The 16,851-nt window shown below is 41.6% G+C and overlaps 1 protein-coding gene across 1 annotated transcript in view; it reads right to left on the bottom strand.

The window, feature by feature from the left end:
• Tmtc2 (transmembrane O-mannosyltransferase targeting cadherins 2) overlaps nucleotides 1–10,574 on the bottom strand; it is a 356,843-nt gene extending 346,269 nt beyond the window's left edge. Inside the window, exon 1 of the mRNA XM_042668306.1 lies at nucleotides 10,391–10,574. Coding sequence (XP_042524240.1) covers nucleotides 10,391–10,473 — 83 coding nt within the window. The 5' untranslated portion in view covers nucleotides 10,474–10,574. The remainder of the gene's footprint in view (nucleotides 1–10,390) is intronic.
• Nucleotides 10,575–16,851: the final 6,277 nt, after the last annotated feature.

The following is a 16,851-nucleotide window of genomic DNA, read 5'->3' as shown; positions in this document are numbered from 1 at the left end:
GGAACAAACCAAAAAAAATCCCATCATTAAAAAAAATAGGGGGGGGGTGCTTCTTGAACTTACATGGTCCCACTCTCTGCCCCTAAGTACCTGGGATCATAGACATGAGTCACTACTGCCTAGAAATAGATCATTTTTAAGGGGATTTAAAATAGAAGGTTAGATTCTCATGGCATAGTATACAGCTGGTGAGTATAGCACAGCAGCATCTTTGGTTTTGTGTGTACATGTATGTGTACTTGTACACATGTTTGCATGTGTGTGCCTCAGTAGTGGGGCTTACACATAGGACCTAGGATTGTCCCTTAGATTTTTCACTCAAGGCTAGCACTCTGTCATTTGAGCCACTGTTTCACTTCCAGCATTTTTTGTGCATTTTTTTTGCGGTTAGTTGTAGATTAATTGGAGTCTCACGGGCTTTTCTGCTGAGACAGGCTTCTGACTGCGATCCTCAGATCTCGGCCTTCTGAGCAGCTAGAATTACAGGTCTGAGCAAAGATATTTAACACACTGCTGACTTTAATAAATTTTCATTAAAATCTCAAATTCATTTTCTTTGGTTGAATCAGTGCACATACTTCAAAGAGTGGGTTAAACTGTTAAGCCTTGTTTTCTTAATGTAAGTTCAGGAATAAAAGAGAGTACTATTTTTCTCCCTTGCAGTAAAATAACAAGGCTAACCTTCCTACTTTAAATGCAGTTTACCAAATGAATTCAGGTACAACAGTTTTTCACATCAGCTATAAATAATTGCCTCCGTCAAAAGGGCCTATTTCTGCAAATAAAAATGTCTTCTTGCCTGATTAAACTTCTTCATCATCTAGAAGTTTTCTTCTTCAAATTTGTAGTGGGAAAATTTGTCATTAAAAGCTTGCTTTGTCAAAATGAGGTCTTTTCCATTGCTGTCGAACAGTGCAAACCTTAATTATTTGGAGGAGGAGATAAGCAACCTATTCTGAAGGAAATATACTTGGAAAAGGAAATATATGGACCCATGTCTTCTGCCTTGAGGTATCTTCTCAAAGGAAAGGCAGCAGGGCACTGGTGGATCATGCCTGTAATCCTAGCTACTCTGGAGGCTGAGATCTGAGGACTGGAGATTGAAGCCAGCCCAGGCAGAAAAGTCCCCATGAGATTCATATCTCCAATTAACCACTCAAAAATTGGAAATGGCACTGTGGCTCAAATGGTAGAGTGTTAGCCATGAGCACAAAGAGGCTCAGGGACAGTGCCCAAGCCATGAGTTCAAGCCCCACACTGACAAAAGTTAAATAAAATAAATAATGAAAAGGAAAGGCAACTGAGCTTAGTGTGTACATGCTTTAAAGCCTGGTGATAGGAAGCAGAAGTAGCCAAAAGGCTGTATGCAAAACAATTTTTAAAAAATGTCCCAAAGGAATCAATATGGTTTGCAGAAGCAAACCATATTGTCAAACTATGTGAAAACCCACTTCTCCCAATGGTCCTCAAACACGGAGAAGCAACCAAGCCCATGACTATATTTTCCATGGCCAGCAAACATAACACCTTGGAGAGAATATGATTTGCAGGGATCTTAGATCTTACTTCTACAAATACTGACAGCCACTAAGTCCTTGAGTTCCTTTGGAGGAACTGTATTAAAGAGCTTAACTCCGGCTTGCATATTTAATCCAAGAAGCACTACTAGCAGGAAAGAAAGCAAGGTAGATATGCTTTCATTGTGAAAAAACTTGAAAACCAACAAAGGCAAGATTCTTCCTTCTTCAAAGTATTTTCAACCGTCTGTTTCTCTGATCACTACTCTTTGACTATGGGTTAATAACAGAAGCTAAATAACTATGCTTTATTACCATGTCCTGAACACAAACATATAACCTAACTGATAAACAAAAACAGGCAATAGCATCTTCCAGCTTCCTCATTGAAACAATTGAAAAAGAGAAAAAAAAATTAAGACAGCTGTAAAAATTTTACTAGACTTATTTATCTTTAGAAAATAAACCCAATTGTTTTGTAAGAAATAAACTTTTGAACTGCATATAAAATTAATACCAAAGAATTCCAAGCATGCAGGGTGCCATGGATGGCCATTCTTCCCACTGCATGTTTAAACAATGTTGAAATATGGTTATTTGAAATGCTTTAGTCCCATCATTTAACACGATTCAAAATGTCAAGAGCCATATTGGGCCCTAGTGGCCACACGTCAGCAAATAACACATCCTTTGAAGTTAAAATACTCCTAAATAAGCCAGGCGAGTTGGCTCACGCCTGTAATCCTAGCTACTCAGGAGGCTGAGATCTGAGGATCACGGTTCAAAGCCAGCCCAGACAGGAAAGTCTGTGAGATTCTGATCTCCAATAAACCACTATAAAACCAGAAGTGGCTCTGTAGCTCAAGTGGTAGAGTGTTAGCCTTGAGCTGAAGAGCTGAGGGACAGAGTTCAAGCCCCACAAATAACCAAAAAACAAAAACAAAAACTCCTAAATAATGCCAAGTGAGGAGTTCTAGGCTAGAAGAGTCAAACTTACTACTGCTAAAGCAATTAACAATCTCTGGAATTACAATTAGGACAAAAATTGCTTGCATGATCAGACTTTGTAAAATTTTCCAATCCAAATTACAATCCTTTCTCAAACATTATTTTTACACATTGTTTCCTAATTAAATATACCTCATACACCTATAATGACCTCATTTTAAAACCCAATGTCTCTGATGAATGACTATTAATCTATTATAATAAATTCCATGGAAATGACAATTAATCATTCAAAACAAAGAGATCTGAAAGCACCATTTTATTTGCCCACAACAGCTAGTGCAGAGTTGCTATTCTAAGGGCCATGGCATGTGTTTCATTTGACATCTCATGTCATTTAGTCTTGAGTCTAATTACATTCTGTGCCCCATGCCTCATTCCCTGTCTCTCTGTGATATCACCAAATGCCCCAGTAAAGAATTCAAGAAACAAAAGCCTATGTGAAATTATCATAATAGAAAATATCAAATAGAAAATATCAGTTAGAGTGGCCTCGGCCAAACACTAAGGTACTTCTGCATGGATACATAGTTCTGTCCTCAAGAAATGTGGCACTCAGGCCCAAAGAAACATAGGTCCATGGTTTCCCTTATTTACAATAACCAGTGTATGTCTGAGACAAGCAGAAAAGGTCAGATAAGTTGATGTTAGGAAAATGAACCCCAAGATAAGATATTCAAATGTTTCTTTTGCTTTCATGCAATTGTTTCTAACACATTTATAAGATGATTTCTTTGTTGCTTTGTATGTCCCTCCCCGCCACGGTATAACCCCTGCTTTCACTGTATTTGATGTTGGTATAATTTGTGGAGGGGAAGGAAAAAACAAATCATTTAAATAGGGATACTGGTGGACCCATTGCAACAATGAGATGTACAAGTCGTTATGTCAAAAAACGAACTTTACAACTTTGGTGGTGGGGGGAGGATTGGGTAGAGGGGACGGGGGGGGGGGGGTGTGGGGGGGGGGCGGGGGGGGGGTATGGGAAGGGATGGGAAGGGGAAACAAAGGAGGAGACAACAATCCTTGATAAGAAATGTACTCATTATCTGGCCCATGTAATTGTAACCCCTCTGTACAGTATTTTCACAATAAAAAAAAGAAATGTGGCATACACAAAGCCTTCAAAGAAGCAAATATATATGTAATCCCACTTAATTCCATAATAAAATGGGAACAAAAGCCAGAGTTATCATTTTTAACTTTTGTCCCTTTTCTATATTAATTTTTAAGATATTTTGAATAAATCAGAATCTTCAGGTAATCTCTACTTTTTCAAATTTACTACACTTATAAAATATTTTTTAAGAAAAAAAAATTCTCTAAAATCATGACAACTTTTATGGTGAACTTTAAAAAATCACTTTAGCAATGGGGCCTTCTCCAAAATTTTCCTACATAGCTAGGTTTACTTTGTAAGATCTCACTTAACTGTAAAGAACAAAAAAGTCATAGGTGTAAACACCCCAAAAAGTAACCTAAAAAGTTTCTAGGAGACCCAAAAGAACATTTATACCTTTCATTCTAGAAGCTAGAATGAATCTGACAGATGTGACTAAAAAGCTACACTGTCAGAGAGTTTTGAGAAAAGAGGAAGAAGGTGCGGGTAGAAATTCTATAGTGCTTCATTTTATTGGAATTAATTTCTTACAAATTACAGCCAAAAATATCTGAGGAAAAGTTTTTAATCCTTATTAATCCCTATGGCCAGTTGAAACAAATCTAGTTAACTTATACCAGACCAAAAGTAAGTCCAGGCCAAACACTGTGTATCCTAAGCATAACACAGTGTTCTGAGTGAGAAGCCAACAAAATTACAGTAAAAATATTTCAATATAGACATCAAGGAAAATAAACCTGATTGTGAAGTTGTAAGCTAACAAAAGAGGCAGTAAATTTATGCAGAATGGTATTTACCAATGGTCAACTTATTCTTATTTTCATTGACCTTCAGAATCCTTGATCAAGCACATACAGGATAGGCAATGTTTGGTGGCATACCAAAGAAGATAATAAGAGTGAGCAGCTACTGTAGACACATTTATGTACCCCATAGATAAGCAGATCCTCCTGCTTGGTAGCATCCATAATTAGTAAATTATTGAATGATATAGTGTATTTCTCAAAAGCACATACAAATCAAATATTCAAAGTAACCATCTAGCATTGTACCTAATCACACCTGTGTCTTTTCACTCTACAAAAATGTAGAAAGTAAGCAGATCTGCTGATGTGGCACTACAAATTTTTTAAACTAAGCTCCTAAAGGGGACAGCTATTTATAGAGATTTTTATATTCAATGACCCACCCATCCTTTCCTTCAAGTCCACTATACTTGTTGTTTTATGTGAAGCCATTAAAATAAATATACAAAGAGAAGCCAATGGTTCAAACTTGTAATCCTACCTGCTCAAGAGGCAGAGAGCTGATGATCCTAGTTCAAAGCTAGCCTGCTAAAGTAAATCTCTGAGACTCTTGCCTCCAGTTAACCAGCAGAGAGACAGAGTGGAGCTGTGGCTCAAGTCAAAGAGCACTACTAATCTTGAGCAAAAAAGCTCAGGGACAGCACCCAGGCCCTATCTTCAAGCCCCAGTACTGGCAACATAAAATACAATAAAACAAAAAGTATGAAAGGGTGATCCAATACCTAACTACCAAGAATGAATCAAAAAGTTTAAAAGATGAATGGTAGAATAGCTTAAAGCACTTGGGGTAAGGAATAGTAAGATTAGAAAGATGCAGATTTGTCAGCCAAAGATTTTCCAGAACGCCTGAAGGCTAAACTCTGTCTTTGCCTCATATTATGAAAATTCCTGTGACCGAGATAATGTATCCTTAGCCTTCGATAAACAGCTGCAGTCTCCCAGGCATTTGGAACAAGTGCTTTTAATGTGCCTAGCTGTAGTAACAAAGAGATTAGGAATACCAACTCTGTGCCTCACTCAGGTTGGAAGCCAAAAGGTTGTAGCTATTTCAGAATTATAGCAGCAAAGAATTCACTGCTACCACTGGGGCACATTAGCTCTGAAAAAGTAAGTGCAGATGACAAGATAACAGCCCACACAGTAACCAATATAAATTAATAACTGTGTGTGCACATGCATGCATGTGTGTGTCTGAACACAACTAAGAGACAGATGGTTGGCAAGCAATTTTCCCTTTGGCATTTGTACATGTCCGTTCAGTGCCTGTATTTGGGTCATTTGCTGTGATAAATGCCATGTGATGGACTCAATGGAAGCAAAGCTTTACTGCATACTGACTGTACCCAATTGTAATTATAACTCACCAATAAGACACACTTGTCCAAAAGAACAAAATAGACCATTTCCAAATTGACTTGTTTAAATAACCAAAACATAGCTAGAAAAAATGCCATATAAAAAGCTCATAAGACTTTTAGATGCCAAGAAAAAAATAGGACAATGTTGAAAAGTATGGAGAGAAGGAGGAAGGAGAGAAATGGAGGCATGACTGTGGTACATTGTATGTCTGTATTGCAATGTCACAATGAATCTCCCTCTCTTTTGTGCAACTCCTGTATACCAATTAAAAAAAAAAAACTAAAAAGTTCATATACGATAAGTTATCTCTGCGTGTTATTTGGCATATTACAAACTAGGTAAGAAAATGAAGGCAAAACAAGACTTGTCCACTTTGACTTTTCCTGATAATGAGCTGATAAAGTGACTTTTGATATAGAGCTACAAATCACACTTTAAAAAAAGAAAAACAAGCCGGGCGCTGGTGGCTCACGCCTGTAATCCTAGCTACTCAGGAGGCTGAGATCTGAGGATCGCAGTTCAAAGCCAGCCCGGGCAGGAGAGACCGTGAGACTCCTATCTCCAATAAACCACCAGAAAACCGAAAGTGGCGCTGTAGCTCAAGTGGTAGAGCTCTCGCCTTGAGCTGAAGAGCTGAGGGACAGCGCTCAGGCCCAGAGTTCAAGCCCCACGACCGACAAAAAAAAAAAAAAAGAAAGAAAAACAGTAAATTTTCTATACATGCACTTGCTGAATCTCAAGAACCACCTTCAGTGGTTAAACAGATTGGAATTTTAAGATAACAATTCCAGACGGATTCAAGGCAAATCTATTAGACATTTGAGAAAAAAGTTAAGAAATCATATGTATATATATATATAGGTCAACACCTATAATTTGAGCTGAGTTTAACAAATACAAAATAGACACCAGAGATAAAAATACTAAAAATACTCAGAAGGAGCCACAGAAATATGATCCAATATCAAAAACTCAAATGGAATTTTACCAACTATTTTACCAATTTCACCAATTATTTTACTCACAGGAGAGTGAAAACATTCTCATTTACATATCACTAAGTCAAAAAGGGAACATCATCCACTACATGATATGTGCAAAATGAAATCACAACCCCAAACTGTACATAGTTTACATCTGTTTCACACTTAGGATCTTCTCTCAAAGTGTTTTCTGTGAGAACCTTATAACAATATCATTGAAGAATGAAGGGACATGATGTGCAAACATCTTCAATAAATGCATAAAAGACACAGAGGCCTGTCAGTAAGTATCTTCCAATGACCTAAACACCAAATTCCTCCACAAAATGACAGGATCACTCAAGAAGTCAGGCACGATTTTAAGTTTCAACTTAAAATTTGGCAAGGATTGCATATTTGTAATTCCAATTTTATTGTAGCCACAACTTAAGAATCCATACAGTTATTAAACTATAGTGAAGGCAAGGAAGGGCAGGATAAGGATGATATCATATATACTCTCTCATCAGATACTGCCAATTCTACACTTGTACTGTTTGTTCCAACACATGTAGGCATATTCTTAAGTCTAGCACAGAAACACTTGTAAAATATTAAGTTTTACCATAGGGAAATTGATTTTGCTTTAAGAAAGTTTCACGTTACCACTTAATTTCAACCCAAGCTACATCAAACATTGAACGTAATTATACATATCGTTTATAAAGTAAACTTGATCACTATATTTAAAAGCAATGATAACTTTGAGAAGTACCACAGCAATAATGCTTAAACTAAAGCAATATAAAGCCCTACTAAAGTACGCCACAGGCTAAAAAAAATGCAGTCTTGATTTAGTTAGACAAGTTGGGCATTAAAACCATCTCTCCTTTAGTACCATGCACTGTGTACTTCCAACACTGGCCTCTCCTTACACAATTGTATTTCAGGAAAGTTCCTGGCGGGTGGCAGTATCCACAGATGTAATATAAGCAACGTTTTAAATGTGAATCTTTGCAGTCTGAAATAGAGTAGTGGAAATAAACACATTATCATCATCCTACAGTTTCCAGCTCGCTTCCCCTTTCACACACCACTGAGTTACAGTAGTTAGGTAGAAAATAGATTTGAAAAGCCAGTTTGCAGTGCACCTCAGCAATGAATCATTTTAACATGCTGTGCATACAATAAATACCTTCAGCCTACATTAATATGCATTCCCTAAATCCTAGGATACATAAAAATGAAGTTTGCTGCTCTGAAGATTCTTAAAAAATGCCAAATCTTTAGAGCAGCAAACTTCATTTTTATAAGAGTATGCATTTGCATATGCAGTTCTGCTACAAAATCCAAACAAAATACGCTTTCTAATTGTAGCAAAGCATGACTCATATTTTAGGCTGTCAACATCTTAGTAGTATAAGGTCTATAGATCACACTAAGCATGGAAGCAACTATTTGCTATGGGCAAAGCATCACACTAAAATCATCTATGTAGGTAGAAATAACAGTCAGGAATTTTAACACTCAGTTTGACCTCCAGCATGGGAAGAGTTTATAATAACTGCCAACGTTCAAAGCACAGCTAATTTATCATCATTCTTCAACATTCTCTCAAAGTGACAACATTCCAAATTTCAGACTCATGATCACAGAATTAAGCATCAGCCCTGGAGAAAAATGCACATGCCCTTTTCAGTTAGTTTAGGCCTTCTCTGGCATAGCTCCTTCAAGAACAGGACAATTTCAAATAGTCTGCAAATACAAATGTTGGTGTTCTACAGCAGTGAGAGTATTACAGTGTTTCTATTCTCTATAAACTCCAAGTGCTTGGTTTCAATGCTTATGATTCAAACTGTCCCCGAAAGAGACAGCAATCACCCAAACTCTTTCCTGAGCTGGATTTTGTAAAAAGTCAGTCATCTGAGGAAACAAGGGCTTTTATTCATCAACATCCTGGAAGTAGCAGGTGCATCACCACATAAAACAGGAGGAAGAGAAGCAACTCTGCTTGGTATAGCCTCACTCTCAGAGAGTATTTCCTACAGTGTATAGTATAACAGTAAGCTGACAATCAGTACATGGTTTCAAAGTTGAGAGAAAACTTTCTGACAACCCAGTGTCTTCCTATCAACTAGCCTCTGCCAGACACTACAAAAAACAAAAAGTATTATCAAGGGTTTGTAGGATATTCTGGTACCTATTACCAAGGAACTTCATAACAAACATGTGGGTCTGAAGAAAGATTTGCTGATTTAAAGCATGCATCCATGAACATGCTTTTAGCAGGAGAGGGGCACACCAGAGAATACAGACTATGGCTAATTAGCACCAGAAGAAGAGTCTGCCTTTCCCTCTGCTCACTATAAACCACTTCGCCTAAGTTCACTCACTGCCTCACCCCTGCCCTGGGGATCCATTCACTTTCCATAGTCCAGAGAGGGTGCTGAAAAGCTGTCAAAGTAAATCTGTGCTCACTTTTTGGATGGTTTAATTTCAATGGAGCATGAAACACTCCAGGACGGTTAATAAGTTTAGCCAGGCGTGCTGTTCTCCCTAATATATTTTAATTATGCATCTGTTTTAATTGTAATCAGATTAAGTCACCGGAAAGGCACAAATTGGAATTTTCCCTAATGGCTATTGGAGCTTTTCATCAGTTTCTAAACATTAACAAAGTTTAAAAATTAGGTAGACACACCAGCACAACTCTGACATTTTCCAAGAATCAATGCAGTTTCTTTGACAACACAATTTGGGTCTCATTAAGCCACCCAAACTAACCCAAACGTAGAAGACAACCTCAGTCTCTAGGGGCGTCTATTTCCCCAATTAGCAGGAGAAGCACTGAGGTCTGATGCAAAACTCCCAAGCAGAAAGGAACACCAAAGCGGTTATAAAGTGCTACCCCATCGATTGGCGAGGGGAGGCTTGGGGAAGCAGGAGATAACAATCAGCATTATCGGGGCTCAAAGTCCAGTACCGTACACTGCCCAAGGGAGAGCATAACAAAAGGGAAAGTTGAAGTGAGCTACCATCTCTCTCTTTCTCTCCTCTCTCCCCGCCACATCCCCCCCCCCCCCCTCATTTTGGCAACTGTCAAAAGTGAGTTTCAACTCCTGGAAATAAAAGTGTCCTGTCAATAAAAGGAAATGACACAAGGAAGATCTACTAGGGGCGAGCAGGGTGGAGGCTTCCTTCCAGGCCAGATTTAAAATCGTTTAATGTGCTTTGTGACACCAAGGAATACCTAGGACTAAAAAAAAAAAAAAATGCGTTCATTACACAGTTTTCCAAATTGCTGGGATTTCCGCTAAGAAACTTAAGCGTCTGCCAGCAGGCGAGAAGCAAAAGAGAGCCTGCAGCTAACTCTTGAGCGGAAACTCCCTCTAGCCGGCCCGCCCAGTGCGCTCAGGTCCCCGGGCATGAGCCTTAGGTGTTCACGCTTCCTCTCCACCCAGATCTCCAGGTGTGGAAGCAGTGCTTCCTCCAAGATCTCACTTGGCGTCTCAAAGCGGGAAGCTCCCAAGCCAACAAGGAGTCCCCCTCGCCGGACATCATCATCATCATCATCACCATCATCATCATCATCGTCACCACTGGGTCTCTCCCTCTTACCTGTCATCGTAGCAGAAATCCGCGCTCAGGGTGTTGAGATACAAGGCGAGCCCCAGAGCGCTGCTCAGCAACTCTGCAATCATCTCTCCACCGCCTTCCCTCCGGCTGGGCGCCCAGCGCCAGGGCAGCCACCACGGCAACAAAACACAGAAGCATCAACCCCCACCTTCCGCCGCCTTCCCCTCCCAGCTTCACTTTTCCCTCGCTTCCGCGCCCTCCCGTGCTGCTTCTCCTTCCCTCGGGATCCTTCCCGTCCTCCACTCCTCTCCTCCGCCTCCTCCAAACGCGGCGGCGGCGGCGCGGGTTCCCAGCCGGGTGCGGGGTTCACAGCGCGCACCCCATGCCCCGGGGCGCCCGGGAGTGAGAGCACGAGCGACCGTGCGAGCGAGCGAGCGGCGTCCACCGGGCTCCGTGTCCACCCCTCCCCTCCGGCCCGGTGGATGCTCAGGGCTGGGTCCTGTCGCGCACTGCTCGCCGCCGGTCCCCACCCTAACCCATGGCAGTTTGGGGCGCCCTAGGTGAGGAGTGAGACTCCGAGGAGGTGGAAAGAGTGCCGGACAGGGGAACAGCAGCAGGGTCCCGGCCGAGCCGGGGGACTGGAGAACGGGGGTGGGGTGGGGGTCCGGGGGGACCAGCTGAGGAAGAGAGAGAAAAGAGGGGCGGGTGGGAGGGACAGGGGGACCGCCTCCCCTCACTGCCTGCCTTCCAGGCGCACGGCTCCGGGGTCCCTAGGACTGACTCCCGGGCCGCCTTGCCTGCCGGCCCTCCCGCCTGCCTGCCTGCCGCACATTCACTGTTTACTAGCTCCCTCCCAGCCCCAGTCCCAGCCCCTTCTCCAGTGAAGTGAGAGCTGGTGGCTGGGGACTCCAGAAGCTCCCGCGTGGGGTGCTGGATCCGGCCCCCTGCGCCTGCGTAGCCCAGCCTCCAGCCCGGGCTTGCCACGCCCCTTTCCCCACCCAGCTCCTCCCCCAAACGCTCCTCCCACTCCCCCCCACCGACTGCAGGCTCCACCCACCCTCCCTGGGCTTCACCCTCCCTCCCATTGGACTCCCGCCTTCTTCCTCCTCTTTAGCGTTCACCGTGATTTTCAAAGTCTCCACCCGCCCCCGTCCCCTCCAGCCTCCCCCCCTGGCCCCCGCCGCGCCCCAGGATGAGGACGATTGTTGGAAGATGGCCCTAAGGGGGCAGCTGCAGTGAGCCCCCCCGGGAGGAGAAAGCAGACAGGAGAAGGTGGTCCCTCGCTCGCTCTCTCCCTCGCTCATCTGCTGGCCTGCTGGATCTCCAACCCGGTGTTTCTGTGCCAAACGCTGCCAGGCACGAGTTTGGTCAGCTGGAGAGACTTCTTTGGACCCGAAGAAAAAAGAGGACAGGTTTGCCACAAATACGCCCTCTATCACTCACGCATGCATGCACGGGACACGAGCCTGTAAAATGAGGAGGAAGGGCGCAGGGGAGAGCTTGGGCGGCCTTGTGAGGAAGGAGGGGTGTTGGACTCTGAGTCTACCTCATGGTCGACAGTGTCCAATACAAAGATGGGTGGGTGGGAGAAATGTCCCCGCCATGCACTGGGGTTCAAAAAGAAATGATCCTCCACACACAAGACCCCAAAAAGGTAAGACACACACACGCCTCGGAGTGGTTGCGGGGTGTGTGTGTGGGGGGGGGGATGGGATGCCTTGTGTGGTTTCTAGACTGTCAAGCTGACCCTGAAACACCCACGACTATTAACAACCCAGTACAGGGCTGCCCTTAAGAGCGGAAAGCTAATGCCCTTCCTTTCTTTTCCGCCCGGATGCGGGACTGCATGGAAGGCATCCAATATGATGAAATATGGTGTAGGAGACTAGTCGGGTAGAACGAGCTCTGAGTACTAAAGTTGCAAGACCAAAGAGGACTATGGGCTGCCTGCCACACAGCTCCTTTCCTGGCTGGTCCCCTTCCTGGCTGAACTTGTGGCTCCCTTGGACCAGGATGAACACGACTGCAGTGCCCCCTGCTGCCTAATCACGGTAGGGCATGGGGAAAACCTCCAGGCTGCCTTGCTCCCAGGGGAAGAGGCAAGCGCTTAACCAGCAAGCTCCAAAGTGCCACAAGAAATCCAAACCCCTGGATAGCTGGCAGTGACCTGAACAGTTTTGAGCATCTGCAAAACAAAGCTGCATGTTTCTAGATTCCTTGTGAAGACAAGCACACAGATGAAATGTAAATATATGTTATCTAAAAGGAAATTTTTCGTGCCTGGTAGAAATGAAAACATATAGAAAGTCATTAAACCATTCAAATCAGTGATTTTTTTTTCTTTTACATTTCTCCAGATGCTCTGTGCATATTAGTGAAGAGTTTTAAAACCCTACCAAATTGGTGCATCAAGATACTTAGTGTCTTTTGGCTGTGCTTTTATTGTTGATACTGGATCCTAAAACACTAAGGGAAGAATACATGTTTCAGAAGAAGATGCCAGGGTCTGATCAGCACTTCAGTTCCTGGGTGACCTGTGCCATCTGTCTGGGTATCAATTTTCTTATCTACCGAACAGTCAAAATGGTCTCTATGTGGTGGGTAGTGTTGTGATAGAATTACCATGTGAAACATCTTACAAGGGTCTTGGAAAGTAGAAGTGTTCACTGTTTCCTCTTTTACTTGTTAACCAAATTCCAGATGCATATCATTAAAATATCCCAACACATGCACACTTTCCATTCCTGCTATCTGCTAGCCTAGATGAAGCCATCTTTATCTCCAGTATGGCCTAAGTGGCCTGTTTACTACTTCTCCTGAAATCCCTCCTTCTCCCCAGTCTTAATTTGAAGCATTGTGTCAGAAATGTGCAAGCTCCATTGCCTGTGCTTGAAAATGTTGGGTTGCACATTTATAAAGCTGTAATTTCCTAGACATGTCATTTGGTCTTGACTGCCTCTCCCCTTTCACATCATGCTCCTTTGTGGACAACACATGGATCCTTCTTTTTAGGAACCCACCTACACTCTCTGCTTCCACTCAATGCCTCTTCCCAGACCTCCAGACCGTCTCTGGGTCCTCACTATTGAATCTTTGCTCAAATCCTATTGCCAAAAAAATCCTCTCTAGCCCTCACTTTATCATGAAGCCTCAATCCCATTACTCCCCCATCATTCTATTTTTTTTACAATAAATATTAGTTTCTGAAATTACCACTGGGGTGGAAGCATCATGATGGAGGCAATCTTCACAGTCTTGTTTTCACACCAAACCCATAGACATGTAGAAGAAAGTCATTGCCAGAGGCTAACAATTAATAACCGAGCAAATATAGGTACTTAGAGGAGCTTATATAACAACCAAAGTAACACATATGCATCATGTAAGCTGATTTGTTGTCAGTGTTAAAGATGGTGAAGCATGAAGACAGGAAAAAGAAAGGACAGGGCTTCTCAAGAGCCTATCACTTCTTCAGAGAGATTGAAGGTGAGAAATCACACTTGAACAGCTCTCTTCAATAAGCAAGAAGACTTGGTAACAAAAATAACCAGACAGTTTGGGGTTCTGAGTGCTAGAAGCTTGTAAGCATCATTTCCACAGCTTTAATAGTTTAAATCTTGCCTTTGTCCATCTGTCTCCCTCTACCTCATTCCAACTTCTGTGAATGACGAGCCTAGCACACTGTGAGCGAAGGCCTAAAGTGGTCCATCTTTATCCATTATACATGGAAGGCTGAAAATCCAATTGTGTTTGAGAAATCCCATTGCTTTTAGCAAAATTTCTATTATAATTTAACATACGTCTCAATATTCTTCCTGTATTTTAAACCATGGTGTCTTTCAGATTGTTCTCTATAAACTAAGAAACAGTCAATTCCTTGAATAACTGTAAGGAGAAAATCAAATGAAAGAGGTCATCAACTGTCTTTGGAATCATTTAGAACCTGGGGAGACAGCTCTTTAGTGTATTTTAAGATATATTCAATATGAGAGTACTGCTTCAAATATATGTGCTCTATTTAAAGCTTCTGTTGTTCTCACAGATGAAGGAAATTAGGCTGGATGGCTTGTGTTTTCTACCTGAGACACAAGGTTGGCCAGAAAAGTGCTAAGCCCTTATTTTCCCTAGTAGGTTCCACACATCTGCTACCTTACCACTTCCTCAATGAATTCCTTTTTATAGTCTCCCAGACCTACCCTGCATTTGGTCTGCATCCTCAGTCCTTTGTTGTATAATTCATACCTCTGCCGTGCCAGTTCCGCAGGGCAAAGATTTCCTTATTTGCCTAAGACATTTTTAGTTTATTGCCCAATACCATCTTCCCTTTGGGTGTTGCGTAAATATTAACTAAAAATCCACATCTGGTGCCGGTCGTCATTTCTATTTGTCCTAATATAACTTCCCTTTGAACAATTCATTTGGAAAGTGTGCCAAGGGTGAAATGTGGCACATAAATTCTCTCATGCTGCACAGAATGCTTTTGTAAACGCCCACAGATTTGGCTATTTACGAACAGAAAGATTTGCACCTCTTCCTTTCTCCCTCAATTCTAAAACTGTAGCAGGCCAAAGTAATTACAATCCCCCATATGTTTTCTGGAAAGGTATCCAGGAATCTCCTGCTAAAATCTTTACAGATTGACTAGGTAGCAGAAAAACACTGGCCCAGCAGGTGAAACTGCCTGTTTAGGGCAGTCTGAATGGGGCTCTCTGCTGGGGGACTCCTAAACCCTGGGCTTGCTCAGGAAATAACCCTGCAGGAGAAAAACAGCAGAGCGTGGATGAAATGTGGGTCAGGCAGCTGAAAGAGGCACATGAACTGCCTGGCTAACTAATGATAGTAACTGCACTGGCTGCACATGTTACATTGAGATATTTCCCAGCTTCCCATAAAGTGCTGCCCTGCAGACACGACAGCATAGAGTATTGCTGTATTCCAAGACTTACGATCTATTAGGAATAGAATTAGGACAATGCGGTCACGGGAATGGAGCCTATCAAAAACCAGCTGCTACCAGAATAATACATTAAGAATCTCACATTCTCCCCAGCTCCCAAGTCAGACGATATGGAAGCAGGGGAAGGAAGAAAAATTGAACGAGGTGGAGAAGAAATATAGAAACAACATTAATAACCATAGATGGCTACCGACAGTGATGTTAAGACCAATGACTGAATTCAGAACTTAATAAAAGAGGGCACAACAAATTCCATAGAATCTCTTTGAATGTCATCATACACACTGGTATAAACAGTGACCAAACATATAATAACAATTTTTTTAATTGCCAAGAATCTAGGGTTGCAGTTTGATAAGCCTTTGATTTTATTTTATTTTTTTTAAAGGCCAGATGGGAAAATTCGTTTTGATGGGAATATTAGTTTACATGTATCATTTATTCACAAATTTGGCCCAATGTAGCCAGCATTTTCCAAAAGAAATTTCTACAAAGAGGTTCTATACAAAGAAGGTCAGAATGGTAGCCGCTAACTATATGTGGCTATTACTACTATTAAAGTACAGAACCTGAGTATAAGTGACTACATGTGCACTGTGGCATGGACAAAGTTGTTGATTTGGAATCTTAACACTCAGTAACAACAAGCAAATGGTGAATTCTTCTAGCAAATTCTTTCAGATTCAAATTGTAAATCTAAAATTTTTTTCTACGAAATCTCTTGAAAATAGTCTTTTGATTTTTTTTTCCACTCAAAATACAATGCCAGTAATTATGAAAACCTTTGAAAGTTGTCTTTGCAATGGGAACGTAACCTAGAATACTTTTCTAGATTTGGAACACTATATCGTACTTTTCTTTCAAATTTTTGTGTCTATAAATTTTCATTTTCACAGATAGAGCATATCCAACTTGAAGTCAAAACTCCATCCACAATTTCAGCCACTCAGTAGTATTACAAAACTACTCATGTTAAGGTCATGGCAGGGTCACGAGGCCCTGTAATCACTCATTGGAGCAGTTTTATGTGTATTGAGATGTGTAAATTTTCCCAAAATTTCCAGGCATGGTGGTCATGCCTATCATCCTAGATACTCAAGAGGCTGAGATCTAAGTAGCTCTATTCCTTTGCCAGCCTGGGCAGGAAAGTCTGTGAGATTCATATTTCTAGTTGACCATGAAAAAAACCACAAGTGAGCTGTGGCTCAAGTGGTAGAGTGCCACAGTTGAGTGAACAGCTAAGGGACAGGGCTCAGAACCAGAATCGAAGCCTCAGTACCAGCACACATACACATGCATACACACACACACACACACATATTATTTCCAAAATTGATTTTATATATCCTTCCCACTTGAAATCAAAAGTAACAATGTTGCTAAAGATTTAAGCCAAAAAAATTCCCATATATATTGGTATATCAAAATGTCAACACATTAAATGTTAAACTTCGTTGATGTATTTGAACTATAGGTTAAATCAATAAAAAGCAATAATGAGCAATTTTCCTAACAATCTATCTGTGCACTTAAAAAATCATTTGGT

The sequence above is a fragment of the Dipodomys spectabilis genome, unplaced genomic scaffold (genome assembly GCF_019054845.1).
Source record: "Dipodomys spectabilis isolate Male_0828 unplaced genomic scaffold, ASM1905484v1 ptg000427l, whole genome shotgun sequence".
NCBI lineage: Eukaryota > Metazoa > Chordata > Mammalia > Rodentia > Heteromyidae > Dipodomys > Dipodomys spectabilis.
The sequence above is the reverse complement of the archived record's forward strand: the minus strand, read 5'-3'. Positions and strand labels throughout refer to the sequence as shown.